The 14,064-nt window shown below is 40.8% G+C and overlaps 1 protein-coding gene across 2 annotated transcripts in view; it reads right to left on the bottom strand.

The window, feature by feature from the left end:
- LOC139542543 (microphthalmia-associated transcription factor-like) overlaps positions 1–10,858 on the bottom strand; it is a 38,754-nt gene extending 27,896 nt beyond the window's left edge. For both annotated transcript variants that reach the window (XM_071348107.1, XM_071348108.1), the window contains exon 1: positions 10,632–10,858. In XM_071348107.1, coding sequence (XP_071204208.1) covers positions 10,632–10,738 — 107 coding nt within the window. In that variant the 5' untranslated portion in view covers positions 10,739–10,858. The remainder of the gene's footprint in view (positions 1–10,631) is intronic.
- Positions 10,859–14,064: the final 3,206 nt, after the last annotated feature.

Genomic DNA, 14,064 nt, shown 5'->3' with positions numbered 1-14,064 from the left:
CCCCTACTCTAACGATAAGTGACCTGTGATCTTTAGTGACCATAGAGTGTCAGGACACCCGTTTAATGTTCCATCTGAAAGACAGCACCCTACACAGGGAAATGTCCCCAATCACTGCCCTGGCACATTTGCCCTGGCACACTGCCCTGAATCTTTTTTTAGACCAGAGGAAAGAGTGCCTCCTACTGGCCCTCCAACACCACTTTCAGCAGCATCTGGTCTCCCATCCAGGGACGGATCAGGACCTACACTGCTTAGCTTTAGAGGCAAGCCAGCAGTGGGATGCAGGCCTACAGCAGCACAATTTAGAGCATCTTGACTGGCTTCATCACCGCTTGGTACGGCAACTGCAAAGCACCCAACCACAAGGTGCTACAGACAGTGGTGAATACATCGCTGGGGCCGAGCTCCCTGCCATCCAGGACCTCTATATCAGGCAGTGTCAGAGGAAGGCCCAAAACGTTGTCAGACTCCAGTCACCCAAGTCATAGACTGTTCTCTCTGCTACCGCACGGCAAGCGGTAACAGTGCACCAAGTCTAGAACCAACAGGACCCTGAACAGCCATAAGATTACTGAACAAGACTGCTAAATAGCTTATCAAATGGCTACCCAGATGACCTGAATTTACCCTTTTTTGCACTAACTCTCTTGCACTGACTCTATGCACACACCTGGACTCTACCCACACTTACACTGACACCCCAACACACACACATACACACAACACGCGCACACATGCATACTGAAGCAACTCACACACGCTTTCACTCACCATATACACTGCTGCTGCTGTCTATTATCCATCTTGTTGCCTAGTTACTTTACACCTACACTACATGGCCAAAAGTATTCAAATTAGTGGATTCGGCTATTTCAGCCACACCCGTTGCTGACAGGTGTATAAAAATCAAGCACACAGCCATGCAACCTCCATAAATAAACATTGGCAGCTCGTCTTACTGATGAGCTCAGTGACTTACAACGTGGCATAGGATGCCACCTTTCCAACAACTCAGTTAGTCAAATTGTTGCCCTGCTAAAGCTTACCCAGTCAACTGTAAGTGCTGTTCTTGTGAAGTGGAAACGTCTAGGAGAAACAACGGCTCAGCGGCAAAGTGGTAGGCCACACAAGTTCACAGAACGGAACCACCGAGTGCTGAAGCGTGTAAAAACTGTCTGTTCTCGGTTGCAACACTCACTACCGAGTTCCAAACTGCCTCTGGAAGCAACGTCAGCACAAGAAATGTTCGTCGGGAGCTTCATGAAATGGGTTTCCATAGCCGAGCAGCCACACACAAGCCTAAGATCACCATGCGGAATGCCAAGCATCGGCTGGAGGGGTGTAAAGCTCGCCGCCATTGGACTCTGGAGCCCTATAAAGGTGTTCTCTGGAGTGATGAATCACGCTTCACCATCTGGCAGTCCGACGGACAAATCTGGGTTTGGTGGATTCCAGGATAACACTACCTGCCCAAATGCATAGTGCCAACTGAAACATTTTGTGGAGGCGGAATAATGGTCTGGGGCTGTTTTTCATGGTTCAGGCTAGGCCCCTTAGTTCCAGTGAAGTGAAATCTTAACGCTACAGCATACAATGACATTCTAAACAATTGTATGCTTCCAATGTTGTGGCCACATTTTAGGGAAGGCCCTTTCCTGTTTCAGCATGCACAAAGCGAGGTGCATACAGAAATGATTTGTTGAGATCGGTGTGGAAGAACTTGACTGGTCTGCACAGAGCCCTGACCTCAACCCCATCGAACATCTTTGGGATGAATTGTAACGCCGACTGCGAGTCAGGCCTAATCGCCCAACATCAGTGCCCAACCTCTCGAATGCTCTTGTGGCTGAATGGAAGCAAGTCCCCGCAGCAATGTTCCAACATCTAGTGGAAAGCCTTCCCAGAAGAGTGGTGGCTGTTATGGCAGCAAAGGGGGGACCAACTCCATATTAATGCCTATGATTTTGGAAATTAGATGTTCGACTAACAGGTGTCCACATAGCTATGTACATATACACTACATGGCCAAAGGTACCTCAATTACCTCATACCCCCACACATCGACTCGGTATTGGTACTCCCTGTATATAGGAATGTTATTTTTACCCGTTATTGTTATTCACTGTGTATTTACTCCTTGTGTCTCAATTAAAAAAAACATGTTTTATCTTTAACTCTGCATTGTTGGAAAAGGACCTGTAAGAAAGCATTTCACTGTTAGTCTACACCTGTTGTCTACAAAGCATGTGACAAATACAATTGTATTTTTTTTGACCAGAGAGTTTTCACAAACTCTCCTCAAAACTTTTTGCACCGACTCCCACTCACCCACCGTTAAATACAGACACACACACACACACACAAAGAACATTACCCTCTTATTTTTACTACCCTTTATGACTTATTCATTTTTATTAAAGTCTTCACATTGTTTTGTTTTTTATCAATGTGTATTACGCTGTTAGAGCGTGCAATTCTGTTTGTTTTTTCATTACTTTTTTACTGGGGGTTTGGCAGTCAGGATCTCTAATCTCCACTGAGTGTCGTTAGCACCCCATGGTTTCCCTTATCCAACTGTCGGCAGAGATAATAGAAAGTTCTTCCGTCTGGCATGGAAGTGGCTAGAGTCTTCAGAGGTGTAAGGATAATTAGGAGTCTGAAAATAAGGTATTTGGTGCAGTGCTACTTTTTCCTAAATTGCACATACGTTTCTTGAATTCCAATGCAAAAGCTTCCAACCGATCTGTCCAAAACGTTTCACTCTGTACACGCATATACCTTCTCACTCTTCCTCACACACACCACACACCACACACCACACACCACACAACTTCCCAGTCTGCCATACAGTAATGGCTAAATTGATTGGTTATCTAAATAATGGCTAAATTGATTGGTTAACAGCATGGAGGTGCAGCTACTCACCGGTGGTTAGTGTAGGGGTAAAAGTGACTAGGTAATCAGGATATATAATAAACAGAGTAGCAGCAGCATTTGTGAAGTGTTAAAATGTGTCTATGTGTAAGTGTGTGTGGAATCATCTTCTGAGACACACAGAGCCCATTGCCTGCAGTATGCAGGGCCTTGGTTCCTGGTTGGGATCAGGTGTACTACACAGTCTCCCTGCTGGAGGTGAAGGTAGAGCAGCACTAATGACATGCTTGGCTGCACTACTGCACACTGTTCTGCTCAGAACCTCCCCCTACCCAACCCCCACTGCCAGGGTTGGGTAGGTTACCTTCTAAATCTAATCCGTTAGTTACCTGTCGAAAACTGTAATCAGTAACATCACTTTTGGATTACTCAAACTCAGTAATGTGATGACTTTCAGTTACGTTTAGATTACTTTCCCCTTAAGAGGCATTAGAAGAAGACAAAAATTAATATTACCAATTGAATGACATCTACTGCAAGATAAATCAATGTTAGAGTTTACGTCGCAGGCCATAAATGGAATATCAGGCCGTGTCAGAAGAAGACCCAAAGTTGTCAGACTCCAGCCACCCAAGCCATAGACTGTTCTCTCTGCTACCGCACGGCAAGCGGTACCAGTGCACCAAGTCTAACCAACAGGACCCTGAACCAACAGGACCCTGAACAGACGCCTCACAAGTCCTCAACTGGCAGCTTCATTAAATAGTACCCCCCAAAACACCAGTCTCAACATCAACAGTGAAGAGGTGACTCCAGGATGCTGGCCTTCTAGGCAGAGTTGCAAAGAAAAAGACACATCTCAGACTGGCCAATAAAAAGAAAAGATACAGATGGGCAAAAGAGTAGCCTCTTCAATGTTGACATTGAGAGTGGTGTTTTGCAGGTACTATTTAATGAAGCTGCCAGTTGAGGACTTGTGAGGTGTCTGTTTCTCAAACTAGACACTAATGTACTTGTCCTCTTGCTCAGTTGTGCACTGGGGCCTCCCACTCCTCTTTCTATTCTGGTTAGAGCCAGTTTGCGCTGATCTGTGAAGGGAGTAGTACACAGAGTTGTACGAGATCTTCAGTTTCTTGGCAATTTCTCGCATGGAATAGCCTTCATTTCTCAGAACAAGAATAGACGGACGAGTTTCTGGCAATTTTGAGCCTGTAATCGAACCCACAAATACTGATCCTCCAGATACTCAACTAGTCTAAAGAAGGCCAGTTTTATTGCTTCTTTAAATCAGAACAACAGTTTTCAGCTGTGCTAACATAATTGCAAAATGGTTTTCTAATGATCACTTAGCCTTTTAAAATTATTAACTTGGATTAGCTAACACAACGTGCGATTGAAACACATGAGTGATGGTTGCTGATAATGGGCCTCTGTACGCCTATGTAGATATTCCATAAAACAAAACTGCAGTTTCCAGCTACAATAGTCATTTACAACATTAACAATGTCTACAATGTATTTATGATCAATTTGATGTTATTTTAATGGACAGAAAAATTTACTTTTCTTTCAAAAACAAGGACATTTCTAAGTGACCCCATACTTTTGAACGGTAGTGTATTTATATTTCTAAATACATGGCTCAGACCTACTCTGTTGTTTATGTTTTTGTCATGGAGGACTGGCTGAGCTCATTGCTTCAAAACAAAATCTGATCTCCTGGAATGTCATCGCTTTGAGCACTACCTGCCGAAAAGTGCTATTTGCCTGATGTGAAAAATGAATGCCACATGATGCATTTGCTATAGGCCTTTTGTTTCAATTTTTGTTGGTGACACCATAGAATTGGGAATTAGAATACTTAATTAATTGAATAGGATCTCTATGGGTGACACTTTTAAATCTCAATCATTTGCAGCTGTTGAAATCTAAAGTGTGCGAGTTTGTGTCCATTAAGCATTAGGACTTAAACAATTTTTAAAAATCAGAACGGATTACAATTAGGTCGGTCTTCTTAAATTAAACTTGTTTTTGACAGTACAGTACCTTCGGAAAGTATTCAGAACCCTTGACTTTTTCCACATTTTGTTACGTTAGTCTTATTCTAAAATGGATTAAATAAATAAAAAATCCTCAGCAATCTACACCCAATACCCTATAATGACAAAGCAAAAACACTTTTTGCAAATGTATACAAAATAAAAAACAGAAATACCTTATTTACATAAGTATTCAGACCCTTTGCTATGAGACTCGAAATTGCCTATATAAGGTCCCACAGTTGACAGTGCATGTCAGAGCAAAAACAAAGCCATGAGGTCGAAGGAATTGTCCGAAGAGCTCTGAGACAGGATTGTGTCGAGGCACAGATCTGGGGAAGGGTACCGAAAAATGTCTGCAGCATTGAAAGTCCCCAAGAACACAGTGGCCTCCATCATTCTTAAGTGGAAGAAGTTTGGAACCACCAAGACTCTTCCTAGAGCTTCCCGCCCGGCCAAACTGAGCAATCGGGGGAGAAGGGCCTTGGTCAGGGAGGTGACCAAGAACCTGATGATCACTCTAACAGAGCTTGAGAATTCCACTGTGGAGATGGGAGAACCTTCCAGAAGGACAACCATCTCTGCAGCATTTCACCAATCAGGCCTTTATGGTAGAGTGGCCAGACGGAAGCCACTCCTCAGTAAAAGTCACATGACAGCCCGCTTTGAGTTTGCCAAAAGGCACCTAAAGACTACCAGTTTTTCGCTGGTAACAGATTACAGTTTTTTTGTAAACAGTTAGGTGTAATCCGTTACTCCCCAAGCCTGCTCACTGTTCAGAACACTGATGTAGCTCTATCCTTGAGCTGTTCTTGTCTTTTAATGTTCTGTATTATGTAATGCTTCATGATTTGTGTGGACCCCAGGAAGAGTAGCTGCTGCTTTCAAAACAGCTAACGGGGATCCTAATAAAATACCAAATACTGCCGCCTGCTGCCTCTAGCCAGTACATATTTCTCTGTTTGTGGAGTCCATACCACTACTATACAAATCTCTGACAATATAAATTACAAGGTCTGCAGTTCCAATGTACAGACTGGCTAAAGGGTACTGTACACAAAAACACTGACTACAGTAAGGAAAGATTCAACACTGATAAAACTGACCTTGACATAACTGTGAAGAACACTCACAGCAAAGGAAAGTCTATGCACTTGTATACAGTGCTTTGGTTAAGTAAGAAAAGTCAAAAGAGTACTACAGTTACAGATAAATAAAGTTGATGTATAAATTGTCAGGAGAACAAAACAACAAGTTGACAAATATTACAACTGATAATGGGGTTCTTTGTTGTCGTAGTTACGGGACAGGAAGGGCCGGTTGGGATCATTTGAACTTGCCGGGTCCTATTTCTGTAATTAGGTTTCATGCCTTTCATGAGTCTTGTCACTTGTTTACAGTAGTATGGCCTACTATCCTACTCCAGTCCTGCTCGCCTTCCCCTCTCTGGGTGCTATGACTAGGACGGCACTCTCAAGGACAACAGAAAACAAGAACTACATTCAGATGATCATTGTATTACTTTAATATTACTGCTGCTGTGTACAGAATGGTGGGTTGCTATAAATAAGCAATAAGGCCCGAGGGGATGTGGTAAATGGCCAATATACCACAGCTAAGTGCTGTTCTTATGTGCAACACAACACGGAGTGCCTGGATACAGACGTTAGCCGTGATATATTAGCCATATACCACACACCCCTAAGGTGCCTTATTACTATTATAAACTGGTTACCAATGTAATTAGAGCAGTAAAACTAAATGTGTTGTCATAGCCGTGGTATACGGTCTGATATACCATGGCTTTCAGCCAATCAGAATTCAGGGCTCAAACCACCCAGTTTATAATGTGCGTTAAGTTATTATTACAGACACTCTTCAAATTATCCTGACAGCATCAAAGTGTTCTCTATTCGAAAATATGTTAGCTACCATACTGTACAGTATGTCTTCATTTAGAAATGGGAGAATGGTGAAAAATGACTCGCAGTTCCTGTACACAGACAGCTGCCTGAAAATATGACTCCATCCTCCACTCTTGAGGAAAAATAACTGACCACATCTGCCTGAGCCTGATGGTCACAAATATAGATGATGCAGACTGGAACATTGTGGTTTTACTCCTTTGATTATCTATTGTCATGAAAGGATACAGAAGGGCATGGGTTTATCCCTTTGTCCTGGAAGAGGAGTCAGACTGATAAAGAAAATGATTTGTCAGTCTTACATCTGTTTACTCTGACTGTCAGATCCAACTGGAATGATAGAGAAATTAAATGAACATGGTCGTTTTCCAGTGAATTTGTTTAGAGCCAACGTGAGAGTAAGGATGCGGTCAGAGTGATTACATAACCATTGGGTTGGGTAGTATCTCACTCCACTCCAGCACCTGTCTGTCACTCAGACGCAATCAGATCCCCATCCTGGATCAGGAGAGGAACACCCTTGTCCTAGCCTGCCCTCTTTGGCATGACATGGAACAGAACAGAGCACTCCCTGAGACCTTGACTGTCCCTTAATCACCATGTTTCAGAGGCTGCATTGACACCCGCACTGGATGCCGATGCTCATGTAAAAACATAGAACCTAAAAGCAATGCAATACAGTATGAGCATCTGGCATCTCTGGTTCGGACTCCACTGAACAGAAAGCTTCCTGAGACTCTGAGCTACAATCCCCTTCTTATAGAGGCCACATTGAAACCAGCAATGGATACTAGATGCTCATGAAAAAACATACATCATAATGGAATACAGTATGTACTTTCTGTACATTTCTCTGCTTTTGCCATTTGATGCCCTTGAGTGAACTTTTACACTATATGTATTTTCTGTTTATGTAATTTCTAGGCCAAGATGTGGCCTAGAAGACAATTGCATGGAAGGTTCATTGAAGGACAACTCTTTTTAATGCAACCTCTGGTCAAATGAGGCTTGGAGGGAGCCTTTGAGTTTGGGTACATGGAGTGCATGACCATTGGAGGACAACTCTTAGGGACATCTCTGCTCCTTGAAAGCGTCATATAGTATAGTCATGAATGTATTGTTTGAGTGCAGGAATGGTGCATCCTTAACTGCTCAATTACTGTAGTCATCATATCACACAAATGGGAAGATCCAGAATGGAAAAACATTGACAATGTGACTTACAGACATGTCCCATGCTTTGACAGAGGTTTAATGCTGCATTGACACCTCACCTCTTATCCACATCTGCGACAGATGAAAGATAATGTGACAGGTATAGTAGGTGACGATTGGACACCAGTGACGTTACATACTATTTCATTCATAATGTCATGACATGAAATATCTCTCCAAAATGTATCTCAATTTTATTTTCATATGTCCATTTCATTATTTAGTGATGGGGCCTAAAAAATGGTGTAGCACATATTTTGACCAGTCCTGACTTTGGGCCTACCAGAAGCTATGCTGCAAATTAAAACTGAGACATTAACAAATTCTTTCAAGAAACTTGCAGAATAAATGACAGTCTAATTATAATCTCTAACATGTGCAGCTGGCTCCATGGGTTGCCCTGCTAAATATCTCAGCAACAAACAACACCAGGCCCGCTTTGCATTGAAGGTGTCATATACATAGCTAAATTTACATCGCTAATTTACACTGCATAGAAGACAAGTTTCACAGTCTGTCTCAAGTCTATATCAAGCACACACAGTCTGGCTCTGAGTCTGCATGGGGTTCGTTCGGCTGCTTGTGCCAAAAGCTTTCTGAGACAGCAAGAAAACAAACTAACTGTCAATAAAAGCAAGATAATTCATGATGTTATCACCATATGATTTCAAATTTAGAAACACTGAACTTTAGGCCTATCATGCCAGTAAATCTATGCCTAAGCTTTGTCCTTGCTTTACTGTAGTTGTCAGGGTATACCGCATCAGTCAAACAAATGAACCACAGTGGACTGTTAGTGTCATAACCACAAGTGTATGTGAGGATAAGCATGGTCAAAATTACTATACTCAATGTTTGGCTTTCTGTCATTGTTGCAAAGCCATGCACTGCTTTTAGTAGGGCCTTCTCACAGGAAAAGCAGAAAATGAAATTAATTCATGCATGTCAGATAATTTTGGAGACACACAAAAGTCACAAAAACTGACATTAAATCACAACTCAAAGCTAGACCTTTTTAGTTATACTAAGAATGCAACTGCTGCGATGAGGGCACAAAAATACCATTCAGCTTATAACAATGTAATGAAATTTACTAATGAAGAAACAAGTTTAAAATTATGAATTAGGTTAGTCTCTCTCCACAGAAGTTTTGGAAAAAGAAAACTCCACAACAATAAAACTGGAAAAATATCCAACAAATTGCTGACAAAATGCCAAGATCCAGAATGCAAAAAATAGATTGGGTCGACCACAAGAATGCTATAAGAACTCTAGACACAGAAGAGCACTGTCATGTTCAGACAGTGTTTCAGACACACACCACCCTTCTATCTGGGGAACCTCTGTTTAGCAGAAAGGTCACATGTCTCCACCACTAAGGACAATAAGGAAATGATACAGAATTACCAGACGCAAAGAGACAATATTGCTTTAAACAACTTCCTGGCAATAGGCATGCATTGACAGGCGTTTTAGACCACTGCTGAATATAAGGCATTCCCATACACTATGCCATTACACAGAAGGCAAGATTATGGTATAAAGACTTAAGTTAAATGTATAAGTCTTGAGAATAGAAAAGTCCCGGTTATTTGTTCAGTCTGATCTTACAAAGAGAGACATAACCAAAGTGACAACAATTGAGCTGAGGCCTGGACCCCAGGCAGCAGAGGGGTATAAGGTCATGTCCAAAGAACAGACCTGACTCAGCTCCCTGTTCTTTGTTCAGCGCTGGGGACACAGGACACAATATGGATACAAATAGCGCTCTAATAAGTTATTTGTCAACTGCTTAGGAAAGTATCTATACATTTTCCTTTATGTAGTTAAATAAGCTTTATTGGGAAGTAACATGGCTACAATATTTTAGGATCTTTTAGAATCTATAAGAAGTTCTTACGAGGTCTCTATTGATATTTATCACGTTCATTATTCTCTCCTAATATGCCTACAACTGATGCACAAACTGATGAGTGATGCACCAGTGTAATGTGACACATATTTTAACATGTGTGAAAGACTGTACAACACCATTTAAGATGCCATTCTACCTTGACATTGTAACTACATTTGCAATGCATTAAATATATTTCTTCCAAAAGAAAATGCATTTAGACTATACATATAGTAGCCTAATATTTATGTTGTAAATAACGATGGGAATGGTATCACCAAGATCAACACCAGTATGAAGAAGACATCATAGTCTAATCCCTAGTCGGACTGTTCAAAATCCATGAACAAACTGTATAGGAGGCTATTCTTCACAGGCTAATATTTGAAGTTGCATGTTGACAAGACAACACCCAAGTGTTGCATAACTAACTGTGCAATAAAAGAGCCATAAGGAATGGGAGGCAAACAAATCCCTCCTAGAATGTACTCAACAGGATAGGACCGACTGCATATAGGATGACATCCTTGAAAGCGCGTCAATTGGAAATAATGTAATTATTATAATAACCCCCAAAACATATTTCAATGATAGCCTATTTAAAACTTTTGAAAACAACGCTGGGAAAACAAATTCCTCTTTACCGGAGGAAATAACTGTGCACACAGCCAAAGCACTGACCTGTTTTTTTTCAAGGGCTGACTCTTCAATTCGTAATACGTTTTTGGTTCCTCTTGAAACTCTTCTCCAACCTCGAAGTCAGGAACTATACCCGATTCCGCTTGCATACTTACGGCTGTCAACTCTTGACAATAACAAATTATAAAGAAACGAACGATGGTATGGCCACCTCTTTAAAACACTCGCAGTACAAGCCACTGAAATCGCAAACCCGTATTGCTCCAAGAGCCAGCGCGCAAACAGCGCAAAAAAACATGTAGTTCTGTAGAGAAGGGAATAGTGGCCGTAGAAATAGGAGTGTATGGGATAGAGAACTACAAGCACCATGATACCGTAGCCCGCAAGTTTGTGTTTTGATCTGTCAATGTCAGCAGCTTTTTCATTGGTCCAACATCTGATGGCCTTTTATCACATTTTACCCTCAATTCTGCTGAATAGGTCAAATGCCGGAGCAGGCCATATAGCTTTCTATATGCATTGTTTACATTTACAAATATCAATATCCGTTCATAAAATAATATCCTAAACAAGATTTCCATAATTGTCACACAAAGCCTACATTTCTCACTACAATAGGCAGCTAGGCTACAGTGTTACAACACAATATAAAGCCTATCGTGCAACACAACTGCCATGTACAAATCACACTGAAAACCATCAGATGAGTGGACTATTCCTAAATGTAAGATACTACATAGCCATGTTAAAAGCACGTATCCAATATTGATAATGTTTGAATTTAATTAAATGTTTAATCTCCTGTTTTTTGATGGTCGTAGCAGAATAACATTGAGAAAATCTGTTCTATCTACAAATGTAGGTAGGATATTTATTCGGTAGATATTTTTTCTTATCCTCTGAGCTATCACCCTACCGCAAACTAGCAATAGCTGTGAACATAATCACAGGGGTCTCTTCTATTTGTGACTTCCAATCTGCCCCTGTCCCTTTTAAAGTAATTTCTTCTCCACTGGGAGGCAGTGTAAAGCAAGGAAAATCAACATCCTCATTGAGCCTGCAGGCGACACCATGCAAGAATTGCAAGTTCAATGCATTTGTGTCATCCTGCTCACCTGGCGAAAAGATCTACATTTCACCATGCAAATAAAGATAAAAACAAATGTTTCTAGGAAAGGAAGCAAGGCACACCTGTCAACATTGAACCTTCTCTAATAAGCCTCTGCTTATGTATCATTATAATAAATATATTCTACACTGTTATTTTCTATTCCTTTCTATTCCATTTCTATAAAATCATGTAATCTCTAATGAATTATGTTCTGCTCACTGTCTCGTGCACATGCTCAGGTCTTTGTGGGAATGCTGTCCTCCTTGACCTACCTTTGCAGTACCTTATAGGTGCTTTCTATGACAATTTCCTATGCAGCCTGGATACTGTCACTGTATCTGTGGCAGACTACTACACTATATAAACACATTCAGTTCAAGGATGTGTCATGCTCCAACAATTTCAGTGTAACCACCCTAAATTGATGCAAGCTCTATTGACGCAATGGTCTAAGTCAGTAAACTACTTTGTTGATTTTTCCTAAAGTTTCCTATAGTCTTGCCTAGATTCTTATTGAAAAAGGGAATATCTGGATAAACCATTACACAAAGGTACTGGGTTATTACTCAAAATTGGTCCTTTTTGCATCCTTTTGACATTGTAACTAGAAATTGTGCACCAATATTCCTGTTATATTAAATGAAGTACCATTTAATATAGATCACATGGACAATTAAGTAAATCAGATTTCTTACATAAATAAAGACTTGCTAAAGTGCCAAAATGCTGCATTTTGACATGTCATTTTTAAATAATGTTTTCAAAAGAAACATTGAACATTGTCTAATGTTTTGTGGTGGAACACTTTGTGGTTTGAGCATAACACATCAACACTGTTACCCATAGATAGACAGGTTAGAAATGTTTTAACAATTAAAACAATTGTGAAGCTTGCATCCAATTTTAATCCACCCTGTTGCACACAACAGGTGTCACGACTTCCGCCGAAGTCGGTCCCTCTCCTTGTTCAGGCGGTGTTCGGGGGTCGACGTCACCGATCTTCTAGCCATCACTGATCCATCTTTCATTTTCTATTGGTTTTGTCTTGTCTTCCTTCACACCTGGTTCCAATCCCATCAATTACATGTTGTGTATTTAACCCTCTGTTTCCCATCATGTCCTTGTCGGAGATTGTTTGTTTGTATTTTCGTGTATTATGTATTGGTGCGCGACGGGTTCTTGTACCCACTTTTATTTATCTTGTAATTTTGGTTATGGAGTTTTGTTAAGTCTATTAAACGACTCCATTTATACCAAGTTCGATTCTCCTGTACCTGACTTTCCTGCCACCTACACACACGACATTACAACAAGCTTCCATTCCAGCTGAGATATGGGGATTCATGGCTGATTTAAGATGAAATCATCAACACTTTTATAGTCAACCTTGTTATGGTCAACCCTGTTTCTTTATTTGGCACTTAATAGGCACTTACTATAGTATTTGTTAAAATAAGGTGAACTTGTTCAGCAAGTTACACACCAAAAGGGACTCATTTTAAGGAACAACCCTACTAATACAGTTAAAGGTCCAATGCATACGTTTTTACCTTACTGTGATTGTTTTCAATAAAAATTGTAAAATATATACAGTACCAGTCAAAAGTTTGTACACATCTACTCATTCAAGGGTTTTTATTTTTTACTATTTTATACATTGTAGAATAATAGTGAAGATATCAAAACTATGAAATAGCACATATGGAATCATGTAGAAACCAAAAAATTGTTAAACAAATCAACATATATTTGGGGTGTAGGTTGGGTGATTGTGGAGGTCAGGTCATCTGATGCAGCACTCCATCACTCTCCTTCTTGGTCAAATAGCCCTTAAACAGCTTCGAGGTGTGTTGGGTCATTGTCCTGTTGAAAAACAAATGATTGTCCCACTAAGCGTAAACCAGAGGGGATGGCGTATTGCTGCAGAATGCTGTGATAGCCATGCTGGTTAAGTGTGCCTTGAATTCTAGATAAATCACTGACAGTGTCACCAGCAAAGCACCCCCACACCATCACACCTCCTTTTCCATGCTTCACGATGGGAACCACACATGCGGAGATTATCCATTCACCTTCTCTGCGTCTCACAAAGACATAGTGGTTGGAACCAAAAATCTCAAATTTGGACTCATCACACCAAAGGACAGATTTCCACCCGTCTAATGTCCATTGCTCGTATTTCTTGGCCCAAGCAAGTCTCTTCTTATTATTGGTGTCCTTTAGTAGTGGTTTCTGTGTAGCAATTCGCCAATGAAGGCCTGATTCTCGCAGTCTCCTCTGAACAGTTGATATTGAGATGTGTCTGTTACTTGAACTCTGTGAAGCATTTATTTGGTCTGCAATTTCTGAGATTGGTAACTAATG

Source organism: Salvelinus alpinus, chromosome 17 (assembly GCF_045679555.1).
Source record: "Salvelinus alpinus chromosome 17, SLU_Salpinus.1, whole genome shotgun sequence".
Taxonomy (NCBI): Eukaryota; Metazoa; Chordata; class Actinopteri; order Salmoniformes; family Salmonidae; genus Salvelinus; species Salvelinus alpinus.
The sequence above is the reverse complement of the archived record's forward strand: the minus strand, read 5'-3'. Positions and strand labels throughout refer to the sequence as shown.